Raw genomic sequence first — 19,758 nt, 5'->3', positions numbered from 1 at the left:
GTGAGGTTAATTGGCCGGTCCAAATGGCACTGCCTTTCAACCTATATGTTTTTGCCGTAAAAAGTACGTTTATTATACATTTTAAGACGTGTACGATGTACAAGAAAATCTGTACGTAAAAAGACAGATTTGTCAATGATGGCTACCGTCCGGTAAGTAAAACGAGTTCGCCGCGGTTGCCTCTATCTCAGTATCGGTTTGATGCCACTGTGCGCATGCGTCTGCCGCCTCGGATTTCATGTGGTAGTTATGTAGTGAAAGGAAGTCCGTCTCTTCTTAGAGAACCGGCTTTTTCAGCTCAACTCATTCAAAAGAGCCGGCTCTCCAACGACTCACTTGCTTTGAGGATTGATTACGAATTATGTTGTATAAAGAAGTTAAGAAAAAAAGGAAGTATAAATGGAGAAAATGAAAAAAGACAGGTTTGTGGTGATCCCTTTAATCAGTATATTACCAACAATAATTGAATGCAGAAAATGAATGAATATTTTGAATAAGAAAATGTATTATTCTACTTAATTTTATTTGCATGTATTTTTTCCTTCTACAGTGAACGTCCAAGCTTACTTAATTTTTGAACTTTTTTATAATAAACATCATTCATGTCGAGAAACTCAGGATCTCACAACAAAATCTTAATTAACAATATATATGATGTAAGGAGGCGCAGTGGTTAGCGCGTGTGTGGCACAGTTCTAAGGTCTTGGGAACCTCCTGTGTGGGTTCAAATCCAGCTACCAGACTTACTGTGCGGGGTTTGTATGTTCTCCCCGTGCTTGCGTGGGTTTCCTCCGGGCACTCCTGGTTTCCTCCCACATTCCAAAGACATGCATTTCAGGAGGATTGGCCGGTCCAAATTGTCCCTAGGTGTGAATGAGCGAGCGAGTTGTCTGTCCCTGTGTGCCCTGCGATTGGCTGGCAACCAGTTCAGGGTGTCCCCTGCCCACTGCCCGACGATTGCTGGGATGGGCTCCAGCACCCCCGCGACCCTACTGAGGATAAGCGGTGCAGCTAATGAGATGAGATTATTCTACTTAATTCTATTTGCATGTATTTTTCCTTCTACAGTGAACCGCCTGACTACTTCATTTTTGAACTTTTTTTTTATAATAAACCTCATTCATGTCGAGCACCTCAGGATCTCACAACAAAATCTTAATTAACAATATACATGATAGAAGGAAATACATGTACACGTCACACTGGGTATTTGTATATTGTATTCTTTTGGCTTTATTATTGTACTGTTCTCAGCTCAGGGATGCTGCTGGAAATGTGAATTTCCCTTAGGGGATGAATAAAGTATCTATCTATCTATCTATCTATCTATCTATCTATCTAATATAACATGTTCAAATACATAAATAAAAAAATTTGGTGTAAGATGATTTTGTATTTTGTAAGGGAAAATGCGACAGTTTGTAAGGGCATGGAGCCCTGGAGCGCGACAGGTATGGAATTATTTTTAATACTTTTCAAGGATCTGTAGTATTTTTCGGAGCGCTCGTTTTGACGTAGCGTCGTCCCGGCGCGCGCGGGAGCGCTTGATTTCCCGTATATCACAGCGCGGAGGTAAGCCCCGCTGCTGACGCCGCTCTTCCGCCATCTTCAACTTCCTATTGTTTGCATCCGCCGGAGACTGTGAATGTGCTGAGGCCACGGTGGATGTTTAGGGACTGCTCGGGTGCTCCAATTCCCCCTCTTTAGTCTCCGAAGTCAACGCAAACATTGATTTAAGGAAGTCTTCGGGAGGCCACCACTAAACCGAGATGATGGAGGACGAGCAACCCAGAACATTGTGAGCACGGCGGCTTCGTCTATCACCTGGAAACAGAAGCCCGCTATGGCGCCATTGTAGCCTTCCCACCTTTTTAATCGCTATACTTGACTTATTTCATAATAGCGTTTCTTGTTAAAAATGCTAAACCGTTCTCGTTTGGAGGAATATGGTATCTTACATGATACGAGGTATCACTATCGAGGTTTACTCATGAAATTTTACGGCTAGCTGCTAGTAGCTAGCCTAGCTAGTTTTTACCTCAACACAATTAAGATTTGTAGGTTTGATAAGCCGCGTCTACTATAGCGTTTATATTCCTAAGTTTTGTTTTTCAATAGTTTTTAAACTGAAACTATCATAGCATGAGGCCTGCTCCCGCCGGCTATGGCTATCCTCCGGCAAGCCACGTCAACGCTCGTGAATACTACCCGAAACACCCTTTAAACAAGAAATACACCCGAATGGCTTTACGTGATGACACCAAAATGGCGTCGTTAATATCTAAAATGATATGTTCGGCATCGTGGTAGAAAGAATATGTCGATTTCACTCTAGCGCTTTGCTCTAGTCTTTGTTTGCAGGCTACTTCCTGTTTGACTCACCTTTTAACTTTTTTTGGCAGGTACGTGGGGAATTTGTCCCGGGATGTCACGGAGCCCCTCATTCTGCAGCTTTTCCAACAGATAGGACCTTGCAAAAGCTGTAAAATGATTTTTGACGTGAGTGTCCATTTTAAGATTATGCATGAGAATAGTAATGTACACACTTGCTCAGAATTGTCGGTACACAGAAAGATAGATACTTTAGTCATCCCTGCAGGGAAATTCCCACCTCCAGCAGTATCCTTGTGTTGAAAAATGAAATGATAAAATAAAAGATATAGAATACAAAAATACCCACTATAACGTGTTGATATAGAGCATGGGTCAGCAACCTTTTCGGTGTGGAGTGCCACTTTTAAATGTCCTTGTAAATCAGTGTGCCACACAAAGATTAATGCCTCGCAAAACATTTTTTTTATCCAACAGAGCTGTCATTTTACACCAGTCAGAATATACAACATGGATATACATTGTATTGTATTTATTTATTCAGCCATTATAAACCATAAACATGATATATACAAGAAATCATTTGACATGCGGACACTCAATAATAATAAAATAATAGATTTAAAAGAATGAAAAGAATAGAGTGAAAAAGATATTGTAGTGTATAATACAAGGTAATTATACAGAATAGTTTAAAAAGAAAGAATATGTAAATGACAAGACTAGAGTAGATAAAAATAAATTGTATAACTGACCAATTTATCTTCCACTATTCTTGTTCATCAACCAACTAAAAAATGACTGTGAGCAACATTTAGAAAGGCCTGTTGACGTCCATGACTTCAACTATTCTTCATCAACAATGAACTACAATCAAAATCAAGCGATATGGACAGCTACCATACCATTTATCAATAAAATCTTATTTTAGAAACTATCAAAACTTGAAATACACACACACACACCTTTAAAATATTCGCCGTAAATGGTTTTCCGTGCTTTGCAGTGAGCAATGTGATAGCTTGCATCAGTGGTGGCGTTTGTAGCAGTGACAAATGTTTTCAGGGTCTGTGTTTGTTTGCCGTACCTGGACACAACGCATTTTAATGTCTCCGCCTTTCCAGACTTGTCCTTCAATTCATGTTCATGTTTCATCTCGTAATGACGCTTAACACTTGTTGACGTGCGAGGTACAAGGCATAATGCACAAACAGCACGGTCATTTTTTGCACAAAGCCTCAGTCATCTGTCCACGCTGGCTGAAAAGAACGAGATGTTTTCGCTGGAGGAGCTGTTGTGATCCGTTCTATTATCGCGCGCTGGTGTTTCTGTGGCTGGGTTAAAACACTCATCTCTCCTCTGCGAGGCGCGGCGCAGACACGCTCACACACGGAGCAGAGGAAGGGGCGCTACCGTAAAGCCGCTAAATAACACAGCGCGCAAATGAAAATGTCTGAATTTCACCTAAAATGTACATGAAAAATAAAATCATGATTATTTTGCCGTGCCCTCGCGTGTCACTAGTTAACCCCTCGCGTGCCAGCAGTGGCACGCGTGTCATAGGTTGCAGACCCCTGATATAGAGTATTTAGATAGTGCTACAGAAAATACACACTGTAATAAAACATAGGGTAATATGCAAATGTGGGGGTGAGGTTTAATGTGGGCTCCTACTCCCCCGGGTAGAGTTAAAGAGCCTCATGGCATGAGGAAGAAATGATCTCCTCAGTCTGTCCGCGGCCTGAGACTGTGACAGCAGTCTGTCGCTGAAGCTGCTCTTCTGTTTGGAGATGATGCTGTGTAGTAGATGTGAGATGTCCATGATTAAGCAGCTCGTTCGGGGGCCGTCTCTCAGCTACAGTTGTCAGGCCGTCCAGCTCTGTGCCCACAAAAGAGCCCGCCTTCCTCACCTGTTTATTAAGCTGAGAGGTGGTCAGCAAAATGGCAACGTTTATTGATTTAAAGTTGGACATCGATTGTTGATATCGAAACAGTACCGTGGTTAGTTCCACAACCTTTTAAACAAAAATGGCACATTCAAACGTTCTCAAATTGAGGCAGGGTTTCCAAACTTCCTCAGCTTTAAAGGTACAGTGTGTAATATTTAGTGCCTCCTATCCATCAAGTTTCTGCTGGAGCCCATCCCAGCTATCTTCGGGCAACCATTCCAATGCCCATTCACACCCAGAGACAATTTGGACCGTCCAATTCACCTGATATTGCATGATTTAGGAACATCGGAGGAAACCAGAGTTTGTATCAATTTATTGAGGACTGTTATCTTACGACTTTCAAGAAGCCTAAAAATGATACAGAATTATCTAAAGTTTTAAACATATGTATGCCACTCAACGTTCTCTGACTTATGTTATCCTTGATTTAACTTGTTAAGGATTTCATATTTTCCTACTACATGTATCATGCTTTAATACTTCTACGTCTTCTGGTATAACATGCTGTAATTTTTATAGCATAGCTCTCAAAATGTACGAGTAATGTGTGCGTACCAAAATGATGTATCGGTAACTGATGACTCCAATACCAAATATTCTAATAAAAGACAAAAGAAACTAAATAGGAATAAAATGATGACTCACAACACGTGGTAAGCTGTCTCTCCCGGCTTTGATCTCTTTGGCAAAACTAACATAAAATGCGACAGAAACAAAATGAAAATAAATCCCAACAGCTTGCCAACATCATTTTTGCCGTTCCGTGTATTCCGTTACTCCCCAAGCCTGCACAAAATTGAGTCATTTTATGACCGTTATCTTACGACTTTCAAAAAGCCATTCTACATGTGGAACATTTTGTTCCGTCTCGCTTTTGAGTCGTACAGCCTAAAAATGATACGGAATTATATTATTATAAATTATTTTATGGTTGCCACAGAAACATCGGCTTGCAGATGGTCTTGAATAGTTTCAGCCTACAATTTTCAGTATACTCAACCAATTCATCTAAAGTTTAGTTCAATAGGTTTGTTTACATTTACATAACAAATATTCTCCTATTAAGATTATTTCTGCAGTTTTGTGTATCTTTTCCTTTTGTTTATAGTGGTAGCAACAAGTTTTGCTTTTCGGGGTCCTTTACTGCAGATGTGTCCGTGTAGTTTGTGGTGAAAAACACATTTTGCAACAGTGTAACTATACTTTGAATATAATTTTTGTTGTGCACTTGACAGACTGCTGGAAATGATCCGTACTGCTTTGTGGAGTTCTATGACCACAGGCATGCCGCTGCCTCATTGGCAGCAATGAATGGAAGGAAAATAATGGGTAAGGTAAGCTATCGTAACTACCGGGTGAGTGGGGTCCGGGTGGGATTGGTGTTTAAACGGGGACTTGACAATTTCTTCATTGTCTACACCAGGGTTCGGGAACCTTTTGGACTCAGAGCCGTAGAAGCAAAAAGCGTTTTTTATTTTCAGTAAGAGCCAGAATATATATTTTAAGATGAGTTCAACAAAACCGCTAAATCTGCTCTTAAGACAAAAGTGTATTCTTGAGCGCCTTTTATTTCACTCGATGAAATAACCCTAATAATGGAAGAGTCTGTCCTATAAAACTACACCGCTTAAAATGTGTCTCCCTCCCACTCTTGCTTGCGTGTTAAGCCTCCCTCTGACTGTCATTTTTGTCACAAATAATGGTTTCAAGGTGCAAGCAAAGTCCTTTCGTAAAAATGTCACAAATTTCTGCAAACGAGGATCCTGACGTATTTCCTTTTGGCGCAGGGCGAGAGGAAAGGGGGAGGGAGTGCTTGCGCTCTGTGGGTGAGTGGTAGGGATGGGCAGAGCTATGCAATCAAATTGCTCTGGGTGCTCTGCTGGCGTTTTGGTGTATTTACAGTTCGTTCCGTGGATTTTTATTATAAGGTGTCTCAACCGTGAACATGGATTCTTAAATAAGTATTTCTTAGCGATTTGCAGCCAGAGTGAGTTTTTTGTTTTGTTTTTGATTTTTGGTGTGACACGTCCTATATATACTGGACCGTGCCGTATTCCTCCTCAGTGTTTATTTATCTTTGCATGCGCTATAATAGGCTTGGGCTATGCACACTTGAAACCACGTGGAGAAAATATGTATGGTATCAATTTTGTCTCCAAGTTATACGTATTCGTAAAAAGATCATATATGGCTCGCAAGCCATAGGTTCCCGACCCCTTGTCTACACAAACAAAGCACCTACTAAATACACAGGTATATAGTCAATTGACTAAGCACCTTGAAGGCTAATTTAAAGCAAGGTCGTTCAAGGCCTTGCTATTTATTGGTCAGAATTTCAAAAGGCCAACGAGTGTGGTTCTATCACGGGGTCTCTTGTTGTAAATCCCACCCCACCTGGCCTTTTATTTGTCCTTCTACAGGAAGTCAAAGTCAACTGGGCCACTACGCCGACAAGCCAGAAAAAGGACACGAGTAGTAAGTACAAGTTGAATGCGTCGTTTTTTTTTTTTAATGTGTCGAGAACGTAACGCTCTGTTTTTCTGCCCTTGGTTCAACTGATTTGCATTAGTATCATTCGAGATCGCAATGTGCCACAAATGGTATTTCGCGTCTAAAATGGCTCATGAAAGTGGGCATGTGTTACATCAAAAATGTATGACACCGCCCACTAAGATGTTAGTTTTATGATTGGTTTGGCTACTTATTCCTACTCACAGTTGTGTAATTCATTGGAGATTGGTGCTTCTTGTTATTACCGTAAATCTTTAACTACACATTCATTAAGGTCAAGTCATGTTTATATATGATATACATACTATAGCCCTTAATCACAAGAAAGTCTCAAAGGGCAGTACAGACTATTGTTACACCACCCCCTGATCTACAACCTACATAAAGGCAAGGGAAAAACTTAATCTCAGTTTGAGGAGATTTTAAAAAAAAAACCTTGATAAATGACCTCATATGAGATAATCCCACTTCCAGGGTGACCAGGGTCAATATTCTCGTTTGCCTGCATCCTAGACGCGTCATTTTTGCTGGGGACGCAGTGTCAAATCAACGTGCGTCCCCGGGACGCAACTTTTTTGACACAAAATTGTCATTATTACCCAATGACATTTTTTCCTGACCAAGATTTACCACACTCCAAACTTTTCGTCAGGCAGATCCGCCATTGTTGTTTTGGTCTCGCGGTTCAAGCTTTCGTCCGCACGCCAATCTCGGCCAACGAGATCTCTTTGCTTCGAGATGATGTCATTGTTGTGGCGGTTGTAGTCGAGTGAAGGTTAAGTATGTCTCAGAAAAAATGGTTAGTATTAGGTGCAAATCAACACAAAATTGGTAATTTTTTCAGTGTCAGTAATAAGTTGAAACGTAATGCAGAAAGTGATAACAACAGCAATAATTCCGGCACAAAAAAATGGCGGAGAAATTCTTCGGAAGTTCGCGAAGGCAAGGAAAACACGTGTGTTAAAGCAAACGATTCGATAACAGAAAAAAACAAAAGAATACTCCTAGGAAGAAAAGGACTTTTCTGCCAAAATGGACTCAATTATATTCCTGGTTACGCTATGAGGAGGATGATAATGGAGGCTCCATGTTTTGTGATGCGTGTACCCAGAGTGACAAAAAAAAACTGGATTGCATAAATCATTTCGCAATACGAACTTTCAGAAAAGCCCGTTGGATCGACACGACAATTATCTGTGACGATTAAAACTGAATGAATATATAGTTTTATATTATATATTTGTCGCCAATTTACAATTTCAACCTCGATAACACTAAATTTTGGGGAGCCATAGATCTCTGTTGGGACCCATAGATTTTTCAGCATGCGAGTCCCCGGGGCCCATTGCTTTTCACAGGTCAAATGAACACTGCAGGGTGCAATGAATGTTGCAAGGCCAGCAACAAACAATACACCGACATCATCAACATTAAATATCGGTCATTCATCAACTTTAGAATTTAAGTGTGCCTAGATTTAAACAGTTTCACTGAGGTTGCAGATTGATTCTCAGGGGGCATAGCATTCCACAGTACAGGGGCTCGATTGGAGAACGCTCTTGAAGCTGCGGATTTCATCTTGACTCTTTGGGTCACTGGTAGACCTTTCCCCTTGGAAAATGACACTTTGGGGTCGAATGTCACACCTACATTTTTGACCGAGTCACCCTGGGTGATATTACATTTGTACATGTTCTGAGCAGTGTTTCAGAACCAGGCACGGCGCTTAGATGGACCAATAATCAACATTTTAGTCTTTTCTGGTTTTAAGTGCAAAAAGTGACATCCATCTTTTTATCTCAGTGAGGCAGTTCTCCAAATTATCCTAATTTAGTGGGGCTGATTCTTCCATTGGAATATCCAGTTGAATGTCATGTGCATAGCAATGGAAACTGATGTCATACTTGCGAATAATGTCACCTAACTGGAGCGTATAAATGCTAAAAAGAAGGGGACCAAGTACTGAGTCCTGGGGAAACGCCACATGTAACACCAAATATCTTAAAACACAATGCGTCCTATCTGAGGGGTTGGAACTAAACCAAGGTCAGCATACGAGCTGAACGGACTTACCAAAATTACATTTGGTATCAAAACACGTTCTTAAATCTGTACAATGAATATTATATGTGTGTGTGTGTGTGTGTGTGTGTCCAAAACACGTTCTTTAACTTCAATATCAATATTTCTCACCTTTTTCTTGTCCTGACTCACTAAGGTCACTTCCATGTCTTCGTGGGGGACCTCAGTCCGGAAATATCTACAGAGGATGTCAAAACTGCCTTTGGACCTTTCGGCAGGATATCGTAAGTACTGAGATGGCTTAAGGGTATGATGTGTGGGCGTGTATATAAAAGAACTAGCATGTATGTTATGCAGAACGTATTGTTTTAACAACCCTGAAAATGAGAGACACTTTCATGAAGCACAAATCAAACCATGGGCCATCGGCTACGCTGAGGAAACCGAAAACTGAGGAGCCGTGAGAGAATTGAAGATTAATGAATCGATGGTTTGCAAGTGAAGGAAGCTGAAAAAGGAGCGCTGAGCTCACACTCCATTGAGCTCAAGTGTCTGCAGGGACTGTTGCTCGAGGCTTAGCAAAATCAGGCATTATTTCTGAGAGGAGCCGCACGGAAAGTGAAGGAGCAAAACGTTTGCCGGAAGATTGGCGCAGTAACTCGCTTTTGCGTCTTCTCTTCTTAAAAAAAAAGTATTCGTTTTTTTTTTTTACCATGCCTCTGCCTATTGATGATTACAAATCTTAGTGCTGAAATCCCTTGGTTTTTGTGATTTATGGGGCCCGTCAAAAATGAAAACCCGCAAACTAGAACTGCATCTCCCTGCGTTGGCTTCAGGAAGCTAATAATAATCCACGAAGCACCCACTGGTGATCAGCATTTATTTGCATTCTTCTGACTTTCCCTAGAGTTCGATTCAATTGATTCATCTCTTCAATGTAACAAGCCGCTAAAAGCTAGCTGCCCGTCCTGGCTTGTTTTGATTCAGGAGACGTAGACTGCGCATGCCGACCCCAGCTGACTGACTGACAGCTTACACCAGCCTATCACAGTCATGTCCGCAAACGGTCACGCCAACCCAATACACGTAAACAACAATCTGCCCCTTGCAGCAATTACTCATTTATCTCTAACCGCAATAAAGAATCCGTTGTTGTAAAGACAATTAAGAACCAGCGATAACCAAAGCCCAAAGTAGCAATGGGTCTCTGTAATTTGTAATCAATACTTACAAAAGCACAACTCAATTTTGGTCTTGCTGTATTTTTAAATACACACACTTGTTTGCTGGGCTGTGTTGTAACACCTTATTCATGATGAGAGTCTATTCATTCTTGTTCTAGTCATGCACAAAGCGCAAAATTAAATTACTTTTCTCACCACATATATTCCACTTGTCTCACTCTCACCTTTACTGCTTGGCGTCCGTCTGCAAAAAATGCATCAGTTAGCCGGATCGTTGTATAAGCCCTCAGGGTTGAAAAGATGCGGCTTTTAGTCTGAATTTTACGGTATTTCTTTGTCGCTGTGAGAAATTGTCCTATGCAAAGATATTTTGGTCTTATTTACAACAGTCATAAGGCATGTTGACACAGCAAATACGGGATCCATTCTATCCTCTGACTAAATAGTTTCCTCAGATACTTATTTAAAAGTTGAAGGCTGATACAGAATATCTGATCAGTATATTTCTAGTTCTATTATGATGTTTCTGAAGTTCTTTTTCACCCCCACAGAGATGCACGGGTTGTCAAAGATATGGCTACAGGGAAATCTAAAGGCTATGGCTTTGTGTCTTTCTTCAACAAATGGGTAAGTTGTCATTTCATTTTTCAACACCATAACCTTTCGACGGCTCGTCGGTGAGCTGCCAAACTGTTGATAAACAAATTCGTGTCTGTAAGATGTCACCAGTCACTGAAATACGTCATGCCACATATCATTGGAAAGTTCAAACACCTAAAGTATAGCTTTGTTTTTCCAGTACTGTGCTTTATCATTCAGACTGCTTTGTAACATTATAGAGCATATTATTAAACGTTTATTTTTCAGTTTCAAAACCATACAGGTTACCTCTACAGGCCTTAAACATACTTATATAAACCTTAAACATACATTCCATACAAAATATAGCCTGGTGAAACTTGCCAACAAATTCAACCTATGAACGATCGTCCAGAACCCTGTTCGTAAGTAGGGCAGCGTCTGTACTGAAGAAAAAAATGACCTTTTTTTCCCCCCAAATGGATTGCATGTTAGTCATCACCTCAACAAAAAAAAAAGAAACATCCAATGCATATATCGGCCAATATCCTGAATCTTAAAGCCGATAATTTAGCCTGAGAATTACATTTACTTGACATTATTGTCATTGCTGACGTTGGCCTTAGTCACTTATTATAGTTTACCAAGACTGCTTGCAGCAACTCAAGATTTCATCCAACCACTATATTTTTCCTTTACTAATTGGTTATTTTGAACCCTCTTCATATATTAGTTGAAACAAGTAGTATAAGTTTTTGTTTTGGTTTAGTAGGCTGGCAAAGGCTGGAGTGTTTTTATGTGTACACCATTTTTCCAACAAAGCTGACATGATTTCTAGGCGTTCAATTTAAATCAGGCGAGTATAAATCATGACTGTCATCAGCAAGTGGCAATGAGTTCATATCTAGTTAAGGTGTACAATTTATAGCATGAATTGACTTTCCATTCTCAGCACGCAACTGTACACCTTGGCAGACTATAAACCTCCTTCAAAGTTGTTAGTTATTTTTGCATTCTCTTGACGTGAAACGACGTTCTCCTTTTAATGGCTTTTTCCATTCCAGGAAGCAGAAAATGCCATCCAGCAGATGGGGGGCCAATGGTTAGGAGGCAGGCAAATCCGAACTAACTGGGCCACCAGAAAGCCTCCTGCGCCCAAAACCAACTATGAAAGTCAGTGATTACAAATGTGCTTTTGCCCGCTCACAACAAGTTGTTCCTTGCGTGAACAGCCGTTTTGTCTCCCACTTCTCAGCAGGTAACTCCAAGCTTTTGTCATTTGATGAGGTCGTGAACCAGTCCAGCCCTAGTAATTGCACTGTGTACTGTGGCGGCGTCAGCGCTGGACTAACAGGTGAAAAAAGCCTCCAGTAATTTTAATGATAAATCATATCCATTGGGCACAGGTCAAGTCATGTTTATTTTTTTGCCCCTAATCGCAGAATCTCAAAAGGCTGCACAGACCACAGATTATTGCAGACCACAGATTATTGCAAACCACAGACCATTATGACACCGCCCCCTGATCTAAAACCTACATGAGGGCAAATAATACACAGATATTTTCAACATAAAATATAGGTTATTCATATGCTATAGAAGTGTTTTTTAAGCTTAGATTTGAAATTTCCACTGAGGTTGCTGATCGAATCTCAGGGGGAAGAGCATTCCACAGCACCAGGGCCCCAATGGAGAACGCACTTGAAGTTGCGGATTTCTTCTTGGCTCTTGGGATCACGAGTAGACCGGCGTTTTCAGAGCGAAGGCTCCTGTCCGGAACATAGGGGGACATTAAATTTGAAAGATGTGAGGGAGCAAGTCCATGCGTGATTTTGTTAACTACCAACAGAACCTTGAAATCACATCTAAAGCTAACAGGGAGCCAATGCTGATAAGCTCAAATCAGGGTCATGTGATCAAACTTTCTTGTCTTGGTTAAAAGCCTCGCTGCAGCATTTTGTACTAGCTGAAGGCTCTTGATTTACAGTTACGAGATGACTGTATTTTCCCGGACTATACATCCGTCCGAAGTATAAGTTGCACCGACAAAAGAATGCGTATCGGTAATTAAGAACGAAAAAACACGCATAAGTCGCCCTAGGTATATGTCGCATTTTGGGGGGATCTTTATCCAACACGAAAATCACACTTGTCATCTTGCGATGCGATTTAAAACAAAAATAAAAATTGAGAGCTCAGTATTCCAACATTACACGGAAATGCATATTTTAGACACGCTCGTATAACGTCATTTACAACTGAACATATTGAGAGTTATTCAGATAACGCTAGCATAAAGAACGTGCTTACCAAACTATCGGCTTTACTCCAAATCACTAAATCATTGAAATATCCTTTTACCGGTAAATAACTCCCTCCATTTGTGAGGTAGAAGAAAAGCTGCTTCCCCCTTCCCCTTCTATGTATAACATTGAAATTTTTAACGGTGGCCGTTTTGCAAGTTATTGGTTGCATTTTGTATTCCCATTTATTTTTTTTATTTTTAATCATGTTGCAACAAACATCACATCCTCACTGTCCAATAATGTGTAAAACCTGACTCATGTAAATTTTAACATGCGATTGGATGTGATTGAGCTCATGTGTATTTAATCGTTTATTTCTCATTATATGATGCTAATTACAATCTTTTTTTTTGAACTTGCAGAGCAACTAATGAGGCAGACCTTCTCTCCTTTCGGACAAATTGTAGAAATTCGAGTTTTCCCAGATAAAGGTTATTCGTTTGTAAGGTACGTGGAAAGGTGGTGCATATATCTCTATATATATATATATATATATATATATATATATATTACGGTTTAGTCTATGCCCAAGAGTCTCCAACCTGGTGGCCGCAGGCACCAGGGCGAATTCTCTAAGGGCAGTTGAGGTGCTCACTAGTGATTTTGTAGTAAAAAAAAAAATTCTTTTTAAAGTTGTTGACTGAATCTATTTAACCGTACTTCCAACAATGACCTTAGTAACAGCATAATAAGTTATTTTCTAAATTCATATCAAACCTTGCAAAAAAAGGACAAAGAAAGTAGTTCTCAGTTTGAAAAAGATGGGAGACAACAGGTCTACGCAGATATACACCTGTGGTATAGATCAGTGTTTTTCAACCAGTGTGCCGGGGCACACTCGTGTGACTTGAGACCTTGTCTAGTGTGCCGCTGGAATTTGCCCAATTTTATCTTTCCAAAAAATCAGGCCATTCAGTATTTTTGCCACCTTCAGACAAGGAACTGTAATAGTCATCCATATCAGTAGGTGGCAGTAGATTTTTATATTCTTTTTATATCTGCTCATGAGGTAGCACATCCCATTTAAAAACTTAAGCGGTTTAAGATTGCACTGTAAAAAAAAAAACATAAATAAAGCACATCATTCTTTTTTATTTTAAGTATTAGTTTCTTCTTTTCATATAATTATCTGCTCATGAGGTTGTACAGTGAAATATTTGACTTAACTTCATTTTCAAATATTTTCGACGGGCGGTGTGCCTCGGGACTTTTTGATAAATAAGTCTACCTTTGTTCAAAAAGGGTTGATGAACACTGGTCTAGATATTTGATTTAAATAAATGAGATGGCCAGTAGATGTTTCAAATTGAAACCATGATTTGTTTCAGCTTAACATATAGTATACATAATATTTACAATAGAGTTCAGGCATGTGTGTTTTTTTTTTTAACTTTCCATTTAATATTTAGATAAAGCTTTCAAAAGTAGTGTTTGGTTAGTGAAAGAACAAAGCATAACACATTTTTGCCTTGACCAAAGGACAGAGATAAATATTTGAACATTTTGTTTTTTCTGCAGGTTCAACTCCCATGAGTCCGCAGCCCACGCCATTGTGTCTGTGAACGGGACCGCATTAGAAGGCAATGTAGCTAAGTGCTATTGGGGCAAAGAAAACCCAGACATGATGACTCCGGTGCAGCAAATGCCTGTACCTCAGGTACATTCCTCAAAATTTTTATTTCCCCCCCAGCAGCTACAAGTAGAGGTTCACCAAAACTTGAAAGAAATAAACACAAATTATTAGTACAGCACTAGTCCATGCTGCCTCAAGCAATGTGAGTGCACTTTTGCCCTCCAGCAGAACAAGATCAGCTTTGCTGCAGCTCAGCCCTACAACCAGTGGGGCCAATGGTACGGAAACGGGCCACAGATCAACCAGTATGTCCCAAATGGGTGGCAGGTTCCCACCTACGGTGTCTATGGCCAGGCGTGGAACCAGCAGGGCTTCAAGTAAGTAACATCCCATGCTTAAGGCCCTCCACCATCACCACCTACATGTACTCGAGCACCTCCAAGATTGTGGCGGCACAAACCATCTCTGGTTACTGGAGGGGAGCTGGGAAACTTAACTTTCTCAACTCCACATCCACCACCCTCCCCCCCCCCATTCAGTCCCACATCTTAACAGTACGGACATTTTCCCCCCCGCCTTTTTTGTGTTTTCTGTCTTCATCCCTGAGCATTTCAACGTATCTGAGCAAAGGTTGATTCCATATTGAAACTGTATTTTTTTCTCTCCATTAAACTTTAAGGTCAGTTTCTAAACGGCACAATTGGTGCTTTTAAAGGAATAAAATGTGAAATTTGAATTTAATTCAATGTCCGTCACGAAAGGATGCTTTATCGCATTGAAGAATTGGAGATCTACTCGTCCGTTCCTATAGAGTGGGAACACCTAATCACAGACGTGAGATGCCACTGAACTGCATAGCCGAGTTGTAAAATCTACATTCGTTGAACCTGAGATATGAAAATCTTAAATGAATCCCCACCATATCCGTGCAAGACTCTGGTTTCTTCAACTTCGACCAACGCGAGGCTTTGGTATTGAACCTTTCATGTTCTAAGAAACTCTTAAAAGCGAATCAGATGGATTTAACATCTAATCACATCAGCATAATGACTGCTTTTAAAGTGTATTATTTATTCTGGTACCTCCTCAATTCAAAGGAACCTGTTGTCTTGTTAAGATGGACATTGAGGGTCTCTGTTTATTGCTTTTCAACTGTGGCGATTAAGTGTTCCCTTTTTAAGAATACAATACATTCTATCTGAGGTGTTTTTTTTTTTTTGTCAACTCACTCGTGCCAGTGCTCTTCTGCCTATAATTGTTTTCCTTCTTTTTCCCCCCGTCTCTAAATACAGACACCATTGAGACTGAGTTAAAGTGATGAATGTGTTTTTAAGTTCCATTCCGATCACATGTTTGGTGACATCTTGTGTACCGCCTCCACCCCTCCCCAAATAAAGCAGCCATTTGTTGGACAATGCCCACAGTCTAAATTATTGGTGAAAAGAAGTGATCGATACAGATGTGAGAGTAGCTTTCATTTGAAATGTCTGCACTGAATTCAGTTGCGTTATGTTGTTTGAAGGCGGGGTGCTTTCATATTTTACAGTGGTGGGCCGGCAGGGTGCGTGATGCTAAAATGTTCTTGCTAGCGCTTAACCTGTACGCTCTTTGTGTGCTTGACCACCATTTTTTATCAAATGACAAGCAAGATCAGGGGTTAGGAATGTTTTTGACTCCATAATAGCAAAATGTTTGGATTTTTGTTGTTGAGCAAGCCATACCATTCTCTCCGAGTCAAAATTCTCGCTCTCCAGAAGAGATCTAATTTTCCCAGCACGTTTTATTCCACGTTATGTTGGATGATTTGTTAAAAACGTAAAATACGAATTATGCCAGAATCTGCGTCCCAAAACAAAGAATACTGTATACCAATTTGAACCTTCCTCTCTCTCGCTGTTACTTAAGGTCGCTGGCTCATGTTGAGTATCATTGATTTCATGAATAATGGTTTTAAAACAAGGTGCAAGCAGGGTTCTTTTGTAAAAATGTCACTAATAACTAAATGATGATGCGTGTATATTTACTTTTGGTGCGGACGGCCCCAGGCAGAGAGAAGTGTGCATAATTCGCACAATCAAATAGCTCTGTGTACTTGTCTGGCATATATGGGTGTTTAAAGTTTGTTTTGTGGGTTTTTAATCATTAGTTTTCTCAACACCGAACATGTATTGTTTAAGAGCTTCCTTATAAAATGTAATCTTTTTTCAGCCATCTACAGCCCTGACGGGATCCGTTGGTGTGACACCTTGACTAAACTAGTTGGGTCTGTGCCCTTTATATACTGAAATGAACAATCCACATTGGTTATGCAGGCAGCAAACTTAACTCTGAGCCACTCTTGAGTTGGAACGCACAAGATAAAATATGTGCGATTACAAGCCAAAAGAGCCATATCAGGCTCGCGAGTCATAGGTTCCCGACCCCTGCTCTAGACGGCCCCAATTTCAATTTTTTGCTTTGTCTGCTTTGCAACCTCTAAACTGGCTTTCCATCACCTTACAGCGCTAATATGTTACCATCTTGACTCCCTTTTCGTCTCACCTCTTCTAACCTGCTGGCATTTTTGTGTCTCTGTCATGTCTCTGTCTGTCTCTGCCTTGTTCTTTGCAGTCCCATTCCGCCCAATGCCGGGTGGACTGGCATGAGCGCCATCAGTAACGGTGGGGTTATGGAGGCCGCGCAGGGATTGAACGGGAGTATGCTCGCCAATCAGCCCGGCATGGGAGCCGCAGGATACCCCACGCACTGATAAGGGGGACGGGCAGGCCCTATGTCGACCGTCCGCCTTTTTTTCGGGGGCTTTAACGTTCTGGGCACGACCGGGACCTCCACTTTTAGCGGGACTCGGGCGATTTCTAACGGCCAGGACGGACGTCCCGACGAGCCGAGTTTGAACTGCGCAGGTTGGAACCCCGAACCGCCATGTTTTTAAGTTAATTGTACGTGACGAACTGGAACAGAGACACTTTCCTCCCCCCGTTGGTTTTTACAGACGGCTTCCGATGACGTACCTCAAAATCACTGAGCGGTGTCTTAAAAATCAAACCGACGAGGTCCGACTTTTACTCTTTGTACTTCAAATCTATTGCAGGGATGGTTTGACACGACAGGCGGATCCATATTGCACAATTCCCCGATCCGGGTAGTTTTTTGGAATCCCCATTTTCCTTCCTGGCTCTCGGCCAGCCACCAATCTTTCGTCCGGGTGTAAATAGCTCTCCGTTTGATACTGCCGAGTGCAGGTGCTTGCTTTCTCTTTGGACTAACTCTGGCTAAACTTACCCCGGCTACATTTCTTCCATGCCGTTTGACGCGATCTCGATGTAAATTCTCAAAAATCCACCCAGAGGCCGGTTTTTGTATTTGACCTCTCCGCCTGAGAAACGGGGAAGGCCTACTTTACTGTTGCCTTATCTAGCCGGTTTGTTTTTAGCCGACGGAATGCCCGTCACTTAGGCAGTGCCTATAATCCTTTCCGGGCCCTTTTGTTTAGAAAGGTGAGAATTGATGACTTTGCTTCTTGTAAACCTTTTTTCTTGTTTTTGTCCTATTAAAATGCTCATAAACTCTCGTTGTGGTACGTCGCATGGATTGTAAAAAAAAAAAAGAATACACTGACTAAAGCACAGGTGTCAAACAGGCGGGCCAGATCAGGCCCGCTAAGGGATTGAATCCGGCCCACGAGACAACACTCGGAGAAGCGCAAGAGAAAAACAAGCTGCAGGTTGAAATATGTCCACTTGATGTTGCCAAAGCCAGATGCCTCGAACAAAGACAATGTACTTGTATTTGTCTCTCTCTCTCTCTGTCTCACTCTTTCTCTCTCTGTGTCCTTTAACCTCTTTTGCTCTAACTTCCTTTTTTCCTTTTCTCTCTTTCTCTCTTCATACCCTTTGCACTTTCCTTTCTCTTTTGTCTCCTTCTGTCTTTCTATTTCTCTTTGGATTTCTTTCTTCCTCTCCCTTTATTTTCCCCCTCTTACGACTTTTTATCTTTTGTTTCTCATGCTCTCTCCCTCTCCTTTTCTTTCTTTGTCCGGCCCTCTCTCCTTTTCCCTCCCTCTTTCCCTTATTTTTTTGTCTCTCTTTTTCTTTCTCTTTCATCTACTAGTCCGGCCCCCGACGATGTTTGTTCTATCGTGTGGCCCCCGACTTCAAATGAGTTTGACACCCCTGGACTAAAGTGATCCGTGTACAGCAGCTCAGCTGTACTGGGTCGTATTCATTTTTTTTGTCAAATGTTTTTTTTTTTTTTTTGTGTCTACTGAGTCTATTTAACCCCACATTTTTAACAACCTGCTAATAACATAGTCGTAACATGTGTTTTTAGAAACTCCGGTTGATGGGCTTCATTGTCGAAACAGATATACTCCATTGTAATAAGCAAATTTATTTATTCCTCTTTTAATATATTTTACTGGAAATGCAACAAACTCGATCCCAACGAATGGGTTTTGTAAAGCAAATAAGCTAAATATGTACAGGGTTTCTTTTTAGCGAATAGTCTGGCTACCGTTTTAACTTCGTAGCTGGATGGCTATTACATTTTATATAGCTAGCTAACTAGATAGCGTTTTACATCTTTGTGCATGCTATCCAGCTAATATTTGATGCTAGTCATCAAGCTGAATTTTGGGATCTTTCTAGCCAGCTATCTAGCTCACTCTTAATTTTATTGTTGTTTACCTTTCAACCGCCCTTTTATAGCTATTTAGTAAGCTAATTTAGCTAGCTTTTTACATTGATATGCGCACTATTTAGCTTACATTTTACTTTTTTGCTAAAATTTGGGCTCCTTTCTAGCTATATCGGTTTGTTTTCAGCGTTCTGTCATTTTTATCATTTAGCTATCTATCTAGCTCCCTTTTACTAATTTTTTTTAGCGTTTGAGCAAGCCACCTCGCTAAGTTGCTGTTTTCCTAAATGTATATGATGGTGGGTGTACTTTGCGATAATTGGTAACATGAAAAAGTTGAAGAGCCCTGGCACTCAGTAATGTTAAAGAAAATTTTGATGCATGTTTTAAACACCGAGAGGGACTTTGTGTCATATTTGACTACTAGATGTCACTGTATTGTGTAGTGCTAAAATGAGTAAGAAAATGGAGAAACATAGTCACTTGGAGACGGACAAAACTGCAGTATTTTTCTCATTTTCACCAAGCATTTTGCAAAGAATAGAACAAAGATAAAAGACCAAACGAGGCAAAAAGAAGCAAAAGGAGAACATTAAATCAAAGAACTAAAGATTTTTGACAAGCCCAGATATTTCAATGTCACGGCCTCAGGGTTAGGGTTATTT

General features: G+C 40.7%; 1 protein-coding gene across 4 annotated transcripts; it reads left to right on the top strand.

The window, feature by feature from the left end:
* Positions 1–1,577: 1,577 nt before the first annotated feature.
* LOC148366532 (cytotoxic granule associated RNA binding protein TIA1-like) lies at positions 1,578–18,029 on the top strand. Of its 4 annotated transcripts, none has more exons than XM_088336997.1 (12): positions 1,578–1,798; positions 2,403–2,499; positions 5,519–5,617; positions 6,704–6,758; positions 9,013–9,100; positions 10,552–10,627; positions 11,644–11,752; positions 11,838–11,933; positions 13,248–13,332; positions 14,404–14,542; positions 14,687–14,835; positions 17,069–18,029. In XM_088336997.1, exons 1-12 carry the CDS (start codon positions 1,770–1,772, stop codon positions 17,205–17,207), a joined length of 1,161 nt encoding a protein of 386 aa, XP_088193123.1. In that variant the 5' UTR covers positions 1,578–1,769; the 3' UTR covers positions 17,208–18,029. The 4 variants fall into 4 exon arrangements, with proteins under 4 accessions (XP_088193123.1, XP_088193121.1, XP_088193122.1 ...); XM_088336995.1 differs by having other exon boundaries at positions 14,684–14,835; XM_088336996.1 differs by having other exon boundaries at positions 11,835–11,933.
* Positions 18,030–19,758: the final 1,729 nt, after the last annotated feature.

Source organism: Urocampus carinirostris, chromosome 5, assembly GCF_059441175.1.
Source record: "Urocampus carinirostris isolate Australia breed hairy pipefish chromosome 5, RoL_Ucar_1.0, whole genome shotgun sequence".
Lineage (NCBI taxonomy): Eukaryota > Metazoa > Chordata > Actinopteri > Syngnathiformes > Syngnathidae > Urocampus > Urocampus carinirostris.
This window is presented reverse-complemented; position numbering and strand designations above follow the sequence as displayed.

What these genes read in the sequence shown, in the direction of transcription:
- LOC148366532 (XM_088336994.1), top strand. Translation starts at nt 1,770, where the DNA reads ATGATGGAGGACGAGCAACCCAGAACATT. An exon ending in GACGAGCAACCCAGAACATT is followed by an intron (nt 1,799 to 2,402) that starts GTGAGCACGGCG and finishes TTTTTTTGGCAG; the next exon opens with GTACGTGGGGAATTTGTCCC. An exon ending in GCCCAAAACCAACTATGAAA is followed by an intron (nt 11,753 to 11,834) that starts GTCAGTGATTAC and finishes CCCACTTCTCAG; the next exon opens with CAGGTAACTCCAAGCTTTTG.